Below are 17,801 nucleotides of genomic sequence, written 5' to 3' on the forward strand. Positions count from 1 at the left end.
ATTAAGGTTTGCACCGTGTGTTGATTGATCAGAGAGAACCAGACATGGTGGCGCCTGTATGACAACGTGTTTCTCAAATCCACATTGTCTTCGTCATTATCGGCGAGAAATGGCAGTGAAGTGACGTTGCTGTCGTTAAAATACATTCATCAAGTACGATTTATTCCTCGTATATGTGGATAAATGGGCGAATAAATCGATTCAGCAATCCGACCCGCCAAGTACTATCCTATATCCGGCCCGCCAACTGGAGAAGTTGCCCGCCCCTGCTATTGGCTAAACTTCACCACCTCTGTTACGTAAAACTAAAGTTTTACATAGATATCGCTGCCTTTTTCGTACCGCGACTATTTCGCGCTCCTTATTTTTATTGGCTAAATAGGCTACTACACAAATCCATTTTTTCGTCCTGCGACTTTTCCGCAATTCGTTTCCCTCATTGGCTAAACTTTACAACCATTGTTTCGTACTGCTGTAGTATAAACTCGATCGTTTTCTCGAATAATGTGAGACTCATATAACCGCTACTAGGACGAACGTCTTTCCTTGTCGTTTCCACGCAAATACATTCGTGTCGAAGAACTCGCTGTGAATTGAAGAGCTTGCAACAGTATACAGGACAACCAAGACCTTCACTACTGCTGCAGTATCTTGGAAACTGTAGGGCCCGTAAATAATAATTAAACATCTTCGGCGGGCGGACCCGTTGGTACGACTTCATTACATGATGTTATTTCGTGACCTCCTGTCTGCTACATCAAAAAATATAGAATCGGGCAAGCGTACTTAACTAAAAGACGCACACGATTTCAAATTGATTTTTCTTCACTGGCGTATAATTTTTCCCTACGGGATGGAATTCGTCTTCTGAGGTTCAGATTGCCAAGACAGGAACATTCGGCGCCAGTCATTTAGGCGCCTAGGCTGTGGGCAATTAAAGCTATATGTATTTGTATATATGATGAAGTTTTCGGTCAGCGTAAGGGCAGTCCTTTTCGGTCAAGGTTTTTACGCTATGCCGATCGTTCTGCAGAGGTGGTCAGTAACGAAGTACTTCTACTTTTTCGAAGTACTCAAGTAGTTTTCCTCTACTTCTGGTACTTACTCAAGTATATCTGATTTTCGCTACTTGTACTTCTACTTCGTAATATTTTGCGATCTACTTACTTACTTTTCGCTATTTTCAGTTTGTCAAGTAGAAGTAGTTTAATCCACCAATCAGGAAGATAGCCGGAGGAATTTCGGGGCTGTTTTCACGGAATTTCAACATTTAATTTTCATATAAGTTGCGTAAAGCCCAGAATTTTCGTCGCGCTTCGCGCTCAGGGGATACGGAGTAACCGTTATGATTTCACGAAAGTGTAGGTGAGTATAATTTAGGGAGCGGCTTGACGTGGTCCAGTTCACATCCGATTGTTGCTCTTCGCCCATAGGAAATATTTCATCACAGTATATATGGCTCATCATAACGTTTGAAACCGATGTTTCGCAATCTAGCATTTACTTATCATATCGTAATCTAGCAGTCCAGGGCGTGTCCTAATCTGGAAAAGTGGATCTGACTTTTTTTTAGTTTTAGAGCTGTTTCAGCATACCACTTTTGAAACTTTCTGGACTAAACACATGAAATACATTTCCGCTTTTACAAGTAGTATTTATATTTCACTCTCAATTCCCCGTATCATATGCTTTGAGTTCCAATTAATATCAGTTTTTTTGTCTGGATAACATGCATGTTTAAGTATGAAAGCAAGTGTAGTAATGCTTTTAATTTCCGGAAATAAAGTTACACAATATGGCCTTTTTACGATACACCGTATCCTATACAACTTCTCCGTATCGCTCTTCGGCTAGACTACCGGCCTTATATAATATGGGGGAGTTCGCCATACCATGATATTTTCTAAAACATGCTGTTCGAATAAACAGAGGATTAGTATCGCATTTCCATATCAATACTATCATTTTCATCCCATGATGCGGACGAATGCTTATGCTGTCGAAAGTTGAATACCTCCTGGTATCCATCAATATGAATCAAGCTCGGTACCTCTCGCATAGCTCAATTTGCACCTTTTTACAATCCATGCGAACGAATTACGATCGTTTTCACAACTACTTACTTACTTGAGTAGATTGAAAGTCCGTCAATTCTACTTCTACTTCAAGTAGTTTTAGACTGCTTATGGAAGAAGTACTTCTATTCGTACTTGAGTAGATTTTTCCGTCGCTACTTCTACTTCTACTTGAGTAGCTTTCTAGACTACTTTGACCACTTCTGTCGTTCTGGCACACTTCTTGGAGTCGCATGTAATATGTCCTAAATCGTTATTCGTTATATGTCTTGGTGCGTCGTGTTGCGGTATTGGCCAACGCCAATATGTCCATTTCTAAAAATCTTGCGTGCTCTTTTCTTGGGGGAAGAGTACCAAATAATCATGATATTTGACATATTGAAATCGCACGTAGCGCGAAAATTTTTTGAAAAGTTGCAAAAGTTTTCAAAAAAATACTCTATAATTTATGCTAATTCACTGAATAATTTTGGACCCTCTTCGAGCTCGCCCCCTCCAATAGGGGGGTTTGGGGTGCGGCAGTTACAGTCCTGCGTATCGCATCTCCGCCGTCAAAGCATCTCGATGGTGCAGGCGAAAAAGAATACCATATCTCTCTCTCCCACTGTGCAGCCTCATTTGCCGCCCCCTTGGAGCCTGCCGCCCCTGGCGCAGAGCCAGAACCGCCAAGTGGCTGCTACGCCACTGTGCGGAGTACGGACGATTTGCACCCAAAATAGTCGACGTATACGATGTGAGGTAGATGTAACCCTCGAAATTATCGTCGGTTCAACAGTTTTTGCGCGTAGATATAGATCATTGGTAGGGAATGGGTGTTCTGATGATTGATGACCACCGGCCGTAAAAATGCTGCGTAACGACGTAGTCATGGTTTAAGATATTTTGGGTCTGTTTATGACAGTGATCGGAAGCCCTTTTCGTCGAAGGAGCCATATTTGCCCTATATTTTCAATTCTCGATGTCAATCCATTGTGACTTCACAATTAAATATTGGTGACGTCATGGCTGAAAAAATCAATTAAAAACGTGTTTTAAACAAGGGCCTGGCTTAAACATTCTTGTTTTAAATTTATTTTTGTTTAAATACAACCCTAGGTATGCTGAAATGTGCTTGAAATCATTCATACATCTGCATTATACGAGACGATAAACGCCATTTCACCCGCAAAAGTGATTTAATCCCGACGGAAGTGCCTTCTCTGTGAATATACGACTCGAGTCTATTGACTCTCGATTTTCTTCCTAACTCAACCCAACCCAAGTCACGATTATATACCGCGACAAACAGAAAGTGCCGTTTGGAATCTTGGACTAATGTGTACTGTATATAATTTTAGACCCGATTAATAGCTTGATATTCCAACTTGTACTTGTTGTATAACACCGTCCACTTGCCCACGCGTGATACATTCTCAGCGAAATAAGTGTGTCTTCACACCCTAAAGGTGTGACCGTGTAGAGCCAACTGTACCTGTTTGATGCGAGTGTGATCAGACTAGTGGACGACGGTCGTATCGATCATTGCTATCTGATACCGAATAGTGTGCAGGCGCATTTTCTGTACCACCACTATTGCTGTCTGTTTGTTATGTATCGAGCAAGATAGTGTAATGATGACGCGTCCGGCTTCTTGATCGGTAGGTCGTGGGTTCGCTCCCCCGTCGAGTAGGACCAAAGACCCGAAAGCTGCTATCCCAAGCTATCCTGCTTGACACTCATCAATCAGCATCCAGCATGGCGGAGAAAAAAAACGGGGGTGCTTGCTAGATGACCTAACGGTCGCATCGCATCTCCATCGTCCAACGTGTCTCGATGGTGCAGGCGAAAACGAATACCTCTTCTCTCTCTCTCGCGGAAAGAACCGATGCAAAATTCAGAGACCCCGTTCTCGGGAATCAAATACTTATCTGGACGTATTAAAGACTGGACAGTATTTCCTTATCAACGAGTGTCAAATTAAGAGCCAATTCGAGGGAATTATTATTATTATTCGGCGTTTTTCTTTCTTTGTAAATCGCTAGTTTAGTGCATTTGGGTATTTCCCGGAATCGACGGTTGTGATTTATTCATGGTTTAAAACAGTGGTCGGCAACCTTAACTTATACTGGGGTCGCCATAACTCATCACTCGGGCGATTTGTTTTAGCTGATAAATGGAAGATTTTGACCTAAAAATCAAAATTTTGACACATTTTGACCTTAAAAAACCTAGTTTTGACCCAATTTTATCCTAACGTATGCAAATTAGGTGTTTTCCCGCATAATGTTGGAATTGTACAACTTATTTTCACTTCTGGTTGGAACTGTTTGTCCTTACGAAGTAGTTTGGCCTGAAAAACCTTTTTTGACTCAAAAACTGACAAATTTTTACATGAAAAACTTTATTTTAACGTAATGTGGCCCTATGAAGAATTCCAACATACATCACGTATTATATGGTAGAAAAAATTAATATTTGTTGTAGTACAACGAAAGATACTTTCCTACATTATCGGGTAGAAAGTTTCTGTCCTTATTAAGTAGCTTGCCAAGAATGGAAAAAGAACATTCAATAGCAACAGTTGTTGGCTGGCAACACTGAAGTTGTGCGTACACTGCTGGAGGCACACCGTGTCGCTTCATTCTGACGACGGTGTTTACATCACAATGTTTCATCATGCGCTACTTGTTATAAGAACCATGCAATGCCCATGCACGCACCACGCAGTCATGCATCAGTTGGAATATTGCGGTACGTTGAGCATAACAACGTGACCACCTATTTGTTTCATTTGATTGTTTATGATTCACAATGAGCAGACAATGGGCCGTCTACAACGCTAGGCCTATTAAGTATGCTACAAGCTGTAAAAGGTCAAATGATAAGTTAACCGACAGTGCAAAATCTACGGTGCAAACGCAATGCAGGTTGTAAAAATATTTTGACTTAGTAAACAATTTTGACATTTTTCGACCTAACGCTACGAATTTGACAAAATCTGACCGTTTTGACAAAAAAATCGCCCTACTCACCATATTCGATTCATTACCATTCCAATTTAATACTGAAACTGGCTGATAATTTTTTGTGTTACTTCGCCACCTTTGAAGTACAGACCTTGTGTCCCAATTAATCATCGTGCTGCAATGGCGACTCGACAAGACCAATGATATAAATACAATGATTGGAAACTACCGTGAGCTCTGCATTTCAGCGTGTTCCTAGTCACGCTTCATCGCATACACAGTTGTGCTGTAAACAAGCTTCCTCAGCAATACTTCTTTGACGAACTAGCAATGATATATGATTCATTGGGTATATTTATCAGTGGCAATTAGTGTTAGCGTGTTGAATAGTTTTCGAAGCGCATTTCTCTCTCGCGTCTGGGATTTTTTTTCAGATTATGCTAGCGGTCAAGTGCCATATCAACGCGGATTCACGTACACCCAGTTCACAAGTTAAATTTCGCGCGTCATGCACGTATCGCAAATACAATTCACACATTGACGACTCGCGAATATACGCAATCCCCGTGCTGTAGCCTTGTGACGACCAACGAAGCTTATGTTCACACAGTCGCGGACGTTCAACCGCTGTTGCAAGTGACACAACCTTCATTCCAACTTGAGGTGCCGCTTTTCCATCATTTTGATGCATCAATATCATCATCATTGGTTTATTAGCAATTTTTATCAGTTCCATACACCACAAAAATGCGATACAATGAAAGGACAAGAAGGTGTCGAAGCGACTTGGAGTAGTCTATGGAATCAGACATCCACCTTGAGACAGAGGAGGCATGCACACTGAATGAAATGTAAAGAAGATAGTATATAAGAAAGCGCTCGAAAATGGGGCGGCATGTCATGTAAAGCGGGATAGGTCAGTCGTGGTCCGGTAATCTTGAGGATGAACTGTATTTATAACATTATATATATTTAGATAAATATCAAGCAGAGGTTGTTTTAGAGACGTAATTCTAGTTATTTTGAGTACTCGAGAGTAGGTTTGTCTACTTCCTCGGGTGATTGTGTTTTCATACTACTCACCAAACAAGAACATCACAACTTAGTTTTTGCCAGGGATATCTGTTTTTTAAAATAGCACTCACATATTCATAGGTCAATGGTCATTTTGTGGTAGTTACTAAGCTTCACCCTGGAATTTCAAAAGTGACTATTTCCAACTGACTGCGAGCGAACAACCAAATCTACTTTTAGTACTTTACAGATTTATATTTTCGCTGCTTCTATTTGAACCTGGGAATATCATTGTAGCAATACTTCCACTGCTTCAGTAGCAACGCTGCATACATCAATCACCTTTGACAAAAAGTCACCTATCGATGATCATTCCACAAAATCTCGATGGCTTACAAAACAGAATTGAATTTTCAGGATCCCATCATGTTATGTAAAGAAATGAGGAATGATGAAACAAGATAGATACATTTCACAGATGCAACATTTACGAACACATCATTTAATCCTCAAATCCCTAATCCATGTGTATAGAAACGAAATAATGATGCATGCATTTGAAAAAAGTAACATTAATATGCAACTTTACAGAAATAGATTGATGCAAAAATAACTATGTGGAAAACAAAAACAGTTTATGCGTGATTTTTTATGCAATAACAGTGCTAGATAGCAATTTTTGTCATATTTAACTTGGGAAAAGTATTTGGATGATGTCCTTAAAAATGCAGCAGTACACTCGCATTCGTTGGCTCAAAAGTAGTTAGGAAAGGAAAGGACGTAGTTTATTTTTGTCCTTGATGTTTTTGCGGAATCTACACCGACTCATGATACACATACGACCCGAATGATGCCGTATCTACTCTTTATGAAATCTGCCTGGTTTAGATGTTTGTCCATCTTTGCTTGCTCTTGGTAGGATGGGGAACATCATTTTTCCGTAATTTCATATGATATCAAGGTGGAACCAAATTCATTAATATCTGTAGTGCAGAATAAGGATTTTGGCCGTTTGACCGTATCTGTCCAGGGGTTAATAAATGCATTAATGGTTATCGAGACTCATGAATTTTTTGGTTTACTCAGTCATAAGAATCTTTCCATCTTCGCATTTGAGGCAAGAAATCTTTTTCCAGCCAGTCCAAGCCTGAATCGTCTGGACTGCAATATGGCTTCAAGTCGTCATTGTAGCTGAACTTGGTTGATGTATTCATAATGTCGAACCACTTGTTGAAAATACCAGCACACCATGCAGAAGCTCCATATCCCATCGCTCGTATAATACGCGCAACACTATTAGACAGAAGCTGAGCAACCCGGATCTTTGCAAAGCTTTGCATACAAAAGTGTGCATGCGTCAATTTGCAGAATATCAATTCCGTCGTTTCGAACAGTTCGGGAACAGCCGGAAAATGCGGCCATCGAATAAATTTATCATCCTTGTTGGGAAGTTTCGTACCATCAGCGCGTCTGGCGTAGAGGTTGTTGTGTACGGTTTTTAACAAATGGGGAGGGTCGAAAACCAAAAATATTTCATGCCGGGGCTTGAATATATTTTTGCATTTGTAAGGATACTTTAAGTTCAAGTTGTCCAGCTCTTGGAACATCTTGCGATTTGCACTGAGTCCAATAGCAACAAACACAGCTACCCGAAATCCACAATCCTTCGAGATGTCGACACATTTCCATAATATACTCGAAAGTTGAAATGAAGCCACTGACTTTGTTGCGTAGTATGCCAAGGGTGTAGAAAATGACGTTACCAGGCCCCTGGCATAAATTTGGAGAGGTTGTGTAGCTGGTTCACCATCATCTAAAGGTCGCCTCGCCTCGCCAAGATCAACGAATCCTACGAGTCGGTCTTTCTTTGTACTGAATACAATATTCTCTTCCCATAATAATGCAAAAATCAGAAGTAGAAACATGAAACATCACATCGAACAGCATTGCTGAAATATTTGCAATGAAGTTTTCGATACAGCTATAAAGTCATGAGAATAAAATAGCCAATTTACAGGCAAATATATGGTTTTAATTGCTCCAACTTTCAAATTGAACGATTTGTGTCCTGTCCGCAAAAGCAAATGCATTAGGCATTAAAACGAAACTCGTTTTTGTCAGTTTTACCAGTCAACTAACATTGGAATCAAAATATATAGTCAATGTAGCCCACCACTCTGTAGCGTTTATGCAATGATGAAGGGTTTGTTTGTTTTTGGGGTATTCATGGTGTTTTTCGACTACTATGGTCATTTACACAGGCCGATATCATACTTATTTTTCCGTAACTGCCGACTTATAGCACGGCCCACCTCTAGGCTTTTGTAAGACACCGCTGTCGCGGATGAGGTGACGAGGAGGAGCCTAGGTAAACCTCCAGCACTTAGGTATCGGAATTCAGAAGTCCTCCTCGGTCGGACTCGAACCCGCACCCATTGGTGTTGCAGCCGCGCATTATACCACTGCGCTATCTCGCCACGGCAATGATGAAGGTTACAGTATAGAATCATTTCCTCACCTTTAAACAAATCAGATGACGCGAAATGAAGTTAGCAAATCCTTATTTCGTCTTTTTTTGTACAATTGATCCAGCCACGGATCTTTACGCAAGCTCCTTATAAATTTCTCAAGGTTTTCCGCCCATTTATAGTTGGCGCCAGTGCAAAAACGTTTTGCTGGAACTTTTATGATAATTATTCTAATCTGAATATAATAAAAAACGAATGACGTTCGACCGTTGTCGCAGTACAGCTTACACTTCTCTTATCGTAATTTCCAAGACCATAAGGAGTTTTAAAATCGTAGCTATTCGCGGTCGCATTTCGATTACTTATGTAGCCTACGGCCGCATTCCAGTGCATAAGCGTAACGAACTAACGGGGGCCAAATACCTTTGGTAAACTGTCCAATGTCCATGTTCATTTCCGATGAACTCCTGACTAATCTACTTTGTCATAGCGGCTTACTATGCGCACCGAAATCGCGAGTTGCCATGTGTTGGAATAATTACTGGGACACGTCATGGTCGCGCCAAGCGCGAAATTTTTTTGAGATTCACAAATGAATTTCGTCATTATTATTAGTAGATTTACATATTACCATCAAATATTGATCTTTTATAAGCACATGTGATCGGATTCATTGCTGGAGTGGATGGAGGTACTGTCTTCGAAAATTCAGGGCAGGTTACACACAATGATGCATCTTAGGGTGGACTCGTTGATATTAGTCATTTTGTTGCATGCAGTTATCATGGATCAGGACTGTCGGTGGGCTGAAGTAGAAATAAATTGGAATCGCCTAAACGTACGAGAAAAGAAACAAATTTCTTTCTTTCATGATTCCAAGTTGGCATGCCTATACGGGGTGCATCATTTTTTTTGCTGTTCACATCTGTAGGTCAACTGTGAGGCATGGATTGGGAAGGGCGCTACTATATTGAAATCGAAATATGAAGTATAGCATTGAATTGCGCCTAGCGCGGAGAAAATTTTAAGATTAAATAAAATCTCTCAAAAATCCGGAAGTCAATTTTTAAATTCAATTTGCCAGTCGACGGCCACCAACACATACTAATTAGATTACGTGTCAGGGTAGCACAAATTTCCTTCTACAGCCGCAGGTTGTTCTTCCCTGAGTTACATGAATATTAATATCAATTTGTTGAACTTGGAAGTTATTTCCTGCGCTTTGCTCGCATGATCATCACGCAACATCTATTTGACTTGATCGAGCATCATTGTAATTCAAAATAGGTAGCTTATTGTCTCTGCCGGTTTCCATCATGAATTGTAACATTAATAATCTGCTGATCATCTCTGACAAAAGAATGGAAAGTGAACACCCGGATGTTGGCTAATGAAGCTAATCAGAATGACCCACACATTGGTGGAGGAATCGGACATTTGATCCACCGTCGCAAAACCCCTAATGATTGCAGCCACTTGAATTTGTATTCTAAGATTGGGAAAATACCTTTGATTTATGTAATTTTGTAGATGATATCTCCGTATTACTGCTTACAGTACTTTGCCACACTATAGCTTGACATGTCATGATCTTTTGTTGTGGCTTGTGATTCTCCAATAATCCCGCATATTGTTTTATTAGCGCCTTCGTTGATTAGGCATAACATACATCGCTAACATGTGACACAAAGAAATTGGGTTGGAATCGGTGCATCTAAAATAATTAGAATATAAAATTTCCACATATCAAAAATAGAGCATTATCTGAGACGTTAGGCAGGTGCGAAAGTATGGAAAAAGTATCAAATATGGTATGGAAAATTGTAACTATGTTATGAAACGACTGAGACGGATATGGAGTATGGAAATTTTCCATTCCATACCATCCTACCATGCCCTAATTGTACATAACGTTGTACGTACGAATTTGATGGTTCCTGGCTCTCTGGCGTCATTAATATTTGCATTTTAGTAATCGGTGCAACAATAGCCCGCAATTGATACTCGTTATCTAAAATTCTGATCTCGGGTCGTGTCCAGGCTTCCATCTAAAACAGAAATCAATTTAATAAAACCATGTTTAAAACATGTCACGCTCGAAATATCAGGATGCATAGATTTTGAATCAATTACGGGAAGATCTTACAAATCGTACTTTACAGGGAAAAGATTATAAAATCCAGTATAGACCTGGCGATGTTCTTATTGTGGGACTGGTCCCCGTGCATAATGGCGAAAATGAGGATTGCTCAACCATACAGGAAGAGGGGATTCAAGCTGTAGAGACGATGAACATGATAATCGACCAGGTATGAGTTTTCACCTCTCTAAAATTGATTGTCTGAATATTTATGCTATTCCGAAGTAGACGTGGTCATAAATAGGGTCGCATTTAAAACGCAAATCGATTTAAAGGGGCACTGCCCTCTAAAATTAATGCGGTCTCAAATTGAAGGGCACAACGAAAAAAAATTTTGGCCGCAGCTGTTTTCTTCAGAACGCCACCGAAATGGAGCTGCAATTTATTGAAATTTCCACAAGAACTTCACGCTCCAACAGTCACGCAGAGATCGAACTTTATATAGTTATCAGCCGATGTTATGAAAGAAAGGCTCCAGGCGTCTGTCACAAACAGACCAAAAATATGTTTAACCGGGACTACATCGCTATGCAGCATTTTTACGGTCGGCGGTCATCATCATCAGAACATCCAACGTTCCAATGATCTATAACTACGTGCCATCACCGTTGAACCGACGACGATTTCAAGGGTTCCAATCACCCTACAGGCCTACATTGAATACGTCGGATATATTTGGTGCAAACGCCCGCAGGCTGATACTACACACGTTTTTTTCGAAAGTAGTTACACAGTTATGGCGTAATTATACATCGTTTAAAAAAAAACAATTTTTTAAAAGGCATTTTTTAAAACAAATTTTAAAACATGTTTTAAACAAAGGGTTTTAAAACACCATTTGTTTTAAATGCAACTCTAGTCGTAAACCGGGATAATCCACACAAATATAGGTTCGTGTGATAGCAGTAACAAGTGAGAGGAAGGGTCTCGGATGAAGATCTTAAAAGTACTCAAGTACTGCTATCAAGTAATTGAAGGTGATCGCTTTAAAATTGTAAGGTACATGTATCTCCGCAACCATCATTTGGAAGTGTATCATCGAAGTATCCTGACAAATTTCTAAATATTACCGACCCAGGCGTACTGCCAATCCTCCCAAACGCACCGATGATTGCAGAATGCAGACCCACGATACGATTGAATTGTAACAGAATGTGCATTATGCCAGATCAACTCAGATACGGACATTCTGCCTGGAATCCAGCTGGGAAGCATTATAATCGATACCTGCTATTCTGACGCTGAAGCTGCGAGAAGGGTGAGACATAGCAGTGCATGCAACAGCTGTTGTGACGACTCGTGATTTTAAGAATCAGTTAGCAATCCAGCTGCTTTTATCTGTCTTTCGCTTGTCTAATCTAGTATTTTTAATCTACACTTCTAATCGCCCAATTGTGTTTGATTTGATTCTTTAATTACTGTTTTCCTTGTTGTCTTATCTTGAGATATGTATCGTTCTCTTGAATCTCTACTCATTCTTCGACCATCGTAAGTTCAAGGAATATTCCGAATCTCGCTCTAGCATTTTCGTAGTTATATCAACCAAATCCCAAGTCTACATTCTACTTCAATTCGGATTGTTTGGTATTAATAATTCGAATACAAGACAGATACCCAACGCATCCCTAGTACAAAAGGAAGTTTCAGCTCAGCAGACGGGATGCGACGCCTGGAAAATCGGCATTCATTAGCCTTAGAGTGCCGCTTCGAAACAACAGCATTGGCATCAATCTATCGGAAGGGATTATGCACGAGATATTTGCACAAATCAGATAGAATTGAGCTCCCTATACCAGTGTTTTAGATATAATTTGTATCAATACAGTATAACTCTTCTAATCGCGAATCAGATCCAATATATAATTTCTGCAGGAAGCATAAGATTTCGCTATAGCGAATAGTATATTCATAAAACTTTTACATTGAATAATACATCGTACGTATTATTTCGTTTTTCTATAATCGATGGGCATTAATATTTGTGCATTATTTCTTTGTTTTCAATTTATAATTAAGAAACTGGAATTAACAAAGAGAACTGGTTTCTGTCAATGTGCCCATGTCCAACCTCTTGTGATATCAACTTCGCTACCGGCTCTGACAGCTATGTAGTACATAAAACATGTAATTGGATATCGACTCTGTAAGCGATATCTTTACGGATTACTACTATTCGACATGGATAAAATAACGCAGAATGATCTCTTCCGCTAATTTCGATTCTCAGTGAACGCGGTCTCGGATTGGAAGAGCTTGGAAATTAGCTTTCTACTGTCGATTCATAGAATTCGGCTTAGATGTCAAATCCGGAATATAAATTGCATTTGAAAAGATCCGATATACATTCGATAATTCGTATACCAGGGCTCGGCAACTTCTCGTATGCAACGTGTCAAAATACTACAATCGAGAAATTCTGTTGCACTCAAAACGCGCAAAGTGCGAAGAAAAATTTTCAACATAATGAAAATCTATCTAAAAAAAACTCTACTTTATGTTGATTTACGAATAAGTTTGGGTCACTTTCGAGCTTTTCCAATTATGAAAACTTCTGTTTCAGTTTTAGCTATTTCACGTACCCGGGGTTGCCGACCACGTCGTATAGCATATGCATGGGCAACAGAATCAGTAAATATACGCTACATTTTATGATGATCAAGTGATATGTGAAACAATGTCACTAAGACGAAAACTAATCCAATTAAAATTCACTATATTTGTGCATTGCCAGCTAAAAATATTATGTCTCTTTGATCACAGGTAATTTTGGATATTTTACCATTATTCTCGGACTGTGGTGCACGATATCCGAATCTGCAGACTGGTAAATCATCCCCGACTCTCGTTGCAGGTACTTGATACTCACGTATTGTTGTACAATTCGGCTTACCATTTGGCTTGTGAAATAGGGTGATGATATTATTATGTTATTACAGGACTACAGTCCGATTACTTGAACCAAGGCCGTTAAGAGCTGTTCTTTTTTACCATCGACTACTACTTTAAAACTTTAAACACACTCTATCTCCCTGAGCGAGCTACGACTCCAATTCCAACCAGTTCTGGAAAACAACTGCACTCCGACTAATATACCAAGGCCGCAATTGCAACGCCCTGAAGTCGGGTTTCAGCCAATTCCAAGGATTTGTTGAAATATATTATCGACTGAAGTGGTCGTTAAAACGGTTCACGGTTCACGGTTAACGTTTATAAAAATTCCTCGCTTGTTGTTTATGATACCAAAGATTCATTTCCGTGAATTATGTGGAATACCAGTTTAGATGAATGAATGCACTCACATCTAGGGCGAACGCCCACCATTTATCCACGCCTGCAACATCAATGGGTTGCGGGCTCAAGTCTGACCGAGGTCGACTCCAGAATTCCTATCTAAGTGTCGGATGTTTATCTGCACTCCTCCTCGCCATCTGAGCCGCGCAAGCGGTGTCTTAAAAAGCCAAGAAGTGGGTCGTACTACAAGTCGGAAGATATGGAATCAGAATAATGACAATCAGCCTGGTATAAATGAACATTGTAGTCGACAAACACCATGAATAGCACAAACATACAAACAAAAAAACAAACGCCCACCATTTACCAGTGTTGGGATCAAGTCACTACCTTCGAGTCACGAGTCATCTCGAGTCATTGCAGATTTTGACTCGAGTCAAGTCAAGTCAATCGATTTTCGAAAGTGACTCGAGTCAAGTCAAGTCACTCGATTTTTGGAGGTGACTGGAGTCAAGTCGAGTCAAGTCAAGTCAAGTCACGAGTCAAGTCACAATTCAAGTAAAATTGAATTTTCGAAGTAAGAGTGATGATTCAAAGTCATAACATTTTGCCAGCAGTGAGAAAGACGATTAATTAGCCATTTATCTTGAATAAAATAACGAATATAAAGTTAAATATACATGCAAAATTGCATTGTATCGCACACGCACACGTAGAACAACTAATAAAATACGTGAGTAACTGTATAGCTACATGCTACAGTATGTTATTAATGTTATTATCAGCCAAAATAGAGATTCGAATACGAAGCCTCGAGAAGTTCAAACAAATTGATGTGGTACAATACACTACCAGCTATACATCCGTGAGAATATAAATGCATGAACTATATTCATTCTATTTAAATCATACAATATGGTTGGTAAAGGTGACCACTGCGCAATGTAAGCACTGAGCCGTTTACTACTTACTACTATACGGCAACGTAAGCTGTGATCATTTCGTCTGCGGCCAAGATATTTGTGATGTACCAATGGAGGACCAGTGAAACGTACAATAATTGAATGACTGGTTGCTCTCACAAGTGCCACCGGCGTATCACTAATAATCCGACTATACACATGATACAGGGATTTGGTCGAGACTGTTTACTTATTGATGACTTGAAATTGACTCGTAAATTTTGCTCCGAGTCACGAGTCAATCCGCATTTCTGAAGCGCCGAGTCAAGTCAAGTCAAGTCATTTTTGCAAAGTGACTCGAGTCAAGTCAAGTCATACGAAAAAGTTGACTCGAGTCTGACTCGAGTCATCCCAACACTGCCATTTACTCAAATAATGAACCACGACATGAATGTTTCAGCAACATACTCACTGTTTCAGGAGTTGTCGGTGCTGGAGCCAGTAGGGTATCAATTCAGGTGGCAAAAATTCTAAATGCTGTTTCAGTTCCTCAGGTAGGTAATATTCATTTTTCCGAGTCGACGTTTTCAGATTTGAACGTTACAAGAATCAGGCACCGGGGTTGGATTCGGAATATGTAATTTTAGTGGGTGCAACCGTCATGTGAAGATTTCTGATCAATTCGGATTAATTTAGTGTTTCAGCTGCGCACAGCGCCTTCGTATCATACTAAAGAACAAATGCCTATTATGTTCTAAAAATGAACCAAGCTTGCTGGTAATCCAGAACGCGGGTGATTAGTCTCTAAATTTGTACATGAACTTTTAGATCCGGATTTCAAATCTTGATACGAAAACGGATCTGAATTTGATCGGGTTTCGAAATCGTCCGAACCCAATGGGTTTTCAGATCTCGCAAAAATAGTGCTCCATGCATATCTATCATAGCAATGCGGAATGGAGAACTCCAAATATGTCCGAATCGCCGTGGCAGACGCAACAAATAGTCAGTCACATTTATTGATATCGGCTACAGGAACTGAAACAAAACGATCTGAGTGTACAATGCATTTGATAAAAGTCATTATCTTTGTTATTACATTGTTATAAATATATTTTAGAAGTAAACGAATACCAGATCGGACGTTCGAAAAATCGATCCCTAATATAGAGCTATTTTGATGTATCTTGGACCTTAAGATGATAAATCTGATTTCAGGTCAGTTATTGGTCAAGTAGTCCGGAATTGAGCAACAAGCGCCTGTACAAGTACTTTTTCAGAGTTGTGCCTCCGGATGATAAGCAGGTGAACAATAACTATATTTCCGAACTAAACATCTATGTTCGAACGAAATCAATACTGCACAATCACCCCATGACTTTTACCCTTTTACGGTCGCGCATTCAGTACCTATTTCTCACATCAATGTGGGAGAAGAGTAGAACTGGGCAAAACCGAGTACCTGAGTGATCCGATTATGAATCACTTGTTATGCTCCGAGTTGATTATTCGAGTATCACTCAATATGAAATCATTGCAGAATGTAATATATCAAAGTTCAAATATGTACCTTTTATGTCACCACAAAGACTATAATGCCTGTCATCTATGGTATTAAAGATTCTTTGGTATTTTTTCGACCATACCGATTTCATTGCAGTTTGCGACAAATTTGTGGGATGATCATGACTGTGAATGTTTTAATTTCCAGTTACGTTCGTAGCTTTGTATTATATGTTTCGTATGCTGCGCAGCGGTGGTCAAAGTAGTCAAGACAGCTACTCAAGTAGAAGTAGAAGTAGAGACGAAAAAATCTACTCAAATACTAGAAGTACTTCTTCCATAAGCCACCTAAAACTACTTGAAGTAGAAGTAGAATTGACTGACTTCAAATGTACTCAAGTAAGTTAGTAGTTTTGAAAACAGTCTTAATTCGTTCGCATGGACTGTCAAAAGCCGCAAATTTAGCTATGCGAAGGTGCAGAGAGCTTGATTCGTATTGATACATCCCAGGAGGTATCAATTTTCGACAGAATAAGCATTCTTCCGCATCATGGGATGCAAATTATAGTATTGATATGAAAATACGATACTAGCCTTTTGTTTACTAGACGACCCCGTTTTCGAGAATATCATGGCATGGCGCCCTACCCCATTTTATAAGGCCCCAAGTATAGGCGAAGAATAATACGGAGAAGTTGTATCGGATACGGTTTCAACACTTTGCGCGATTATTATACGTTAATAACAAATATTGTGGATCGTAAAATTTATATCAAGTGTAACTTCAATTTCAGAAAATAGAGGTATTACTACACTTGCTTTTATGCTTCAACATGTAGGCTATGTTCTGCAGACAAAAGAATTGAAAGTAATTAGAACTCAAAGTATGATACTCGGAATTGGAAGTGAAATACAAATACCACGTCTAAAAAGCAGTAAATATATTTCATGTCTTTTGCCCATAAAGCTTCAAAGGTGATCTGCTAAAATAGGTGCAACGTTCAAAAAAGCCGGATTTTCCAGATTAGTAGGACACGTCATGGGCTGCTAGATTGCGAAACGGTAGTTTCAAACGTTATGGTGGGTCATATTTAGTGTGATGAAATATTTGATATGGGCGACAATGCGGTATGAGCGGAACCAAGCAATCCGGTACCTAAATTATATTCACTGATACTTTATTCTCACTCCATAACTACTGTGCGCGGAGTGCAACAAAATTTCTGGGCTTTACTTGACTTTTAGGAAAATTAAATGACGATACTCCGTTAAAAAAGTCCCGGAATTCCTCAGGCTATCTTTCGTATTGGGGGATTGAACTACTTCTACTTGACAAACTGAAAATAGCGAGAAGTAAGTAGATCACAAAATATTACGAAGTAGAAGTAGAAGTAGAGAAAATCAGATCTACTTGAGTAAGTACCAGAAGTAGAGGAAAACTACTTGAGTACTTTCAAAAAGTAGAAGTACTTCGTTAATGATCACCTCTGATGCTGCGATACGGCCAATCAAGGTTTCAAGGC

At 39.6% G+C, this 17,801-nt stretch overlaps 1 protein-coding gene across 1 annotated transcript in view; it reads left to right on the forward strand.

The window, feature by feature from the left end:
* Positions 1–17,801, forward strand: part of LOC145442755 (metabotropic glutamate receptor 7-like) — a 37,468-nt gene that overhangs the window by 3,549 nt on the left and 16,118 nt on the right. The window contains exons 3-7 of the mRNA XM_080320743.1: positions 10,665–10,811; positions 11,811–11,900; positions 13,403–13,493; positions 15,256–15,329; positions 15,994–16,080. Coding sequence (XP_080176869.1) covers positions 10,665–10,811; positions 11,811–11,900; positions 13,403–13,493; positions 15,256–15,329; positions 15,994–16,080 — 489 coding nt within the window. The remainder of the gene's footprint in view (positions 1–10,664; positions 10,812–11,810; positions 11,901–13,402; positions 13,494–15,255; positions 15,330–15,993; positions 16,081–17,801) is intronic.

This window comes from Botryllus schlosseri, chromosome 1, assembly GCF_051294905.1.
Source record: "Botryllus schlosseri isolate E-star chromosome 1, Bs_hap1, whole genome shotgun sequence".
Classification (NCBI taxonomy): domain Eukaryota; kingdom Metazoa; phylum Chordata; class Ascidiacea; order Stolidobranchia; family Styelidae; genus Botryllus; species Botryllus schlosseri.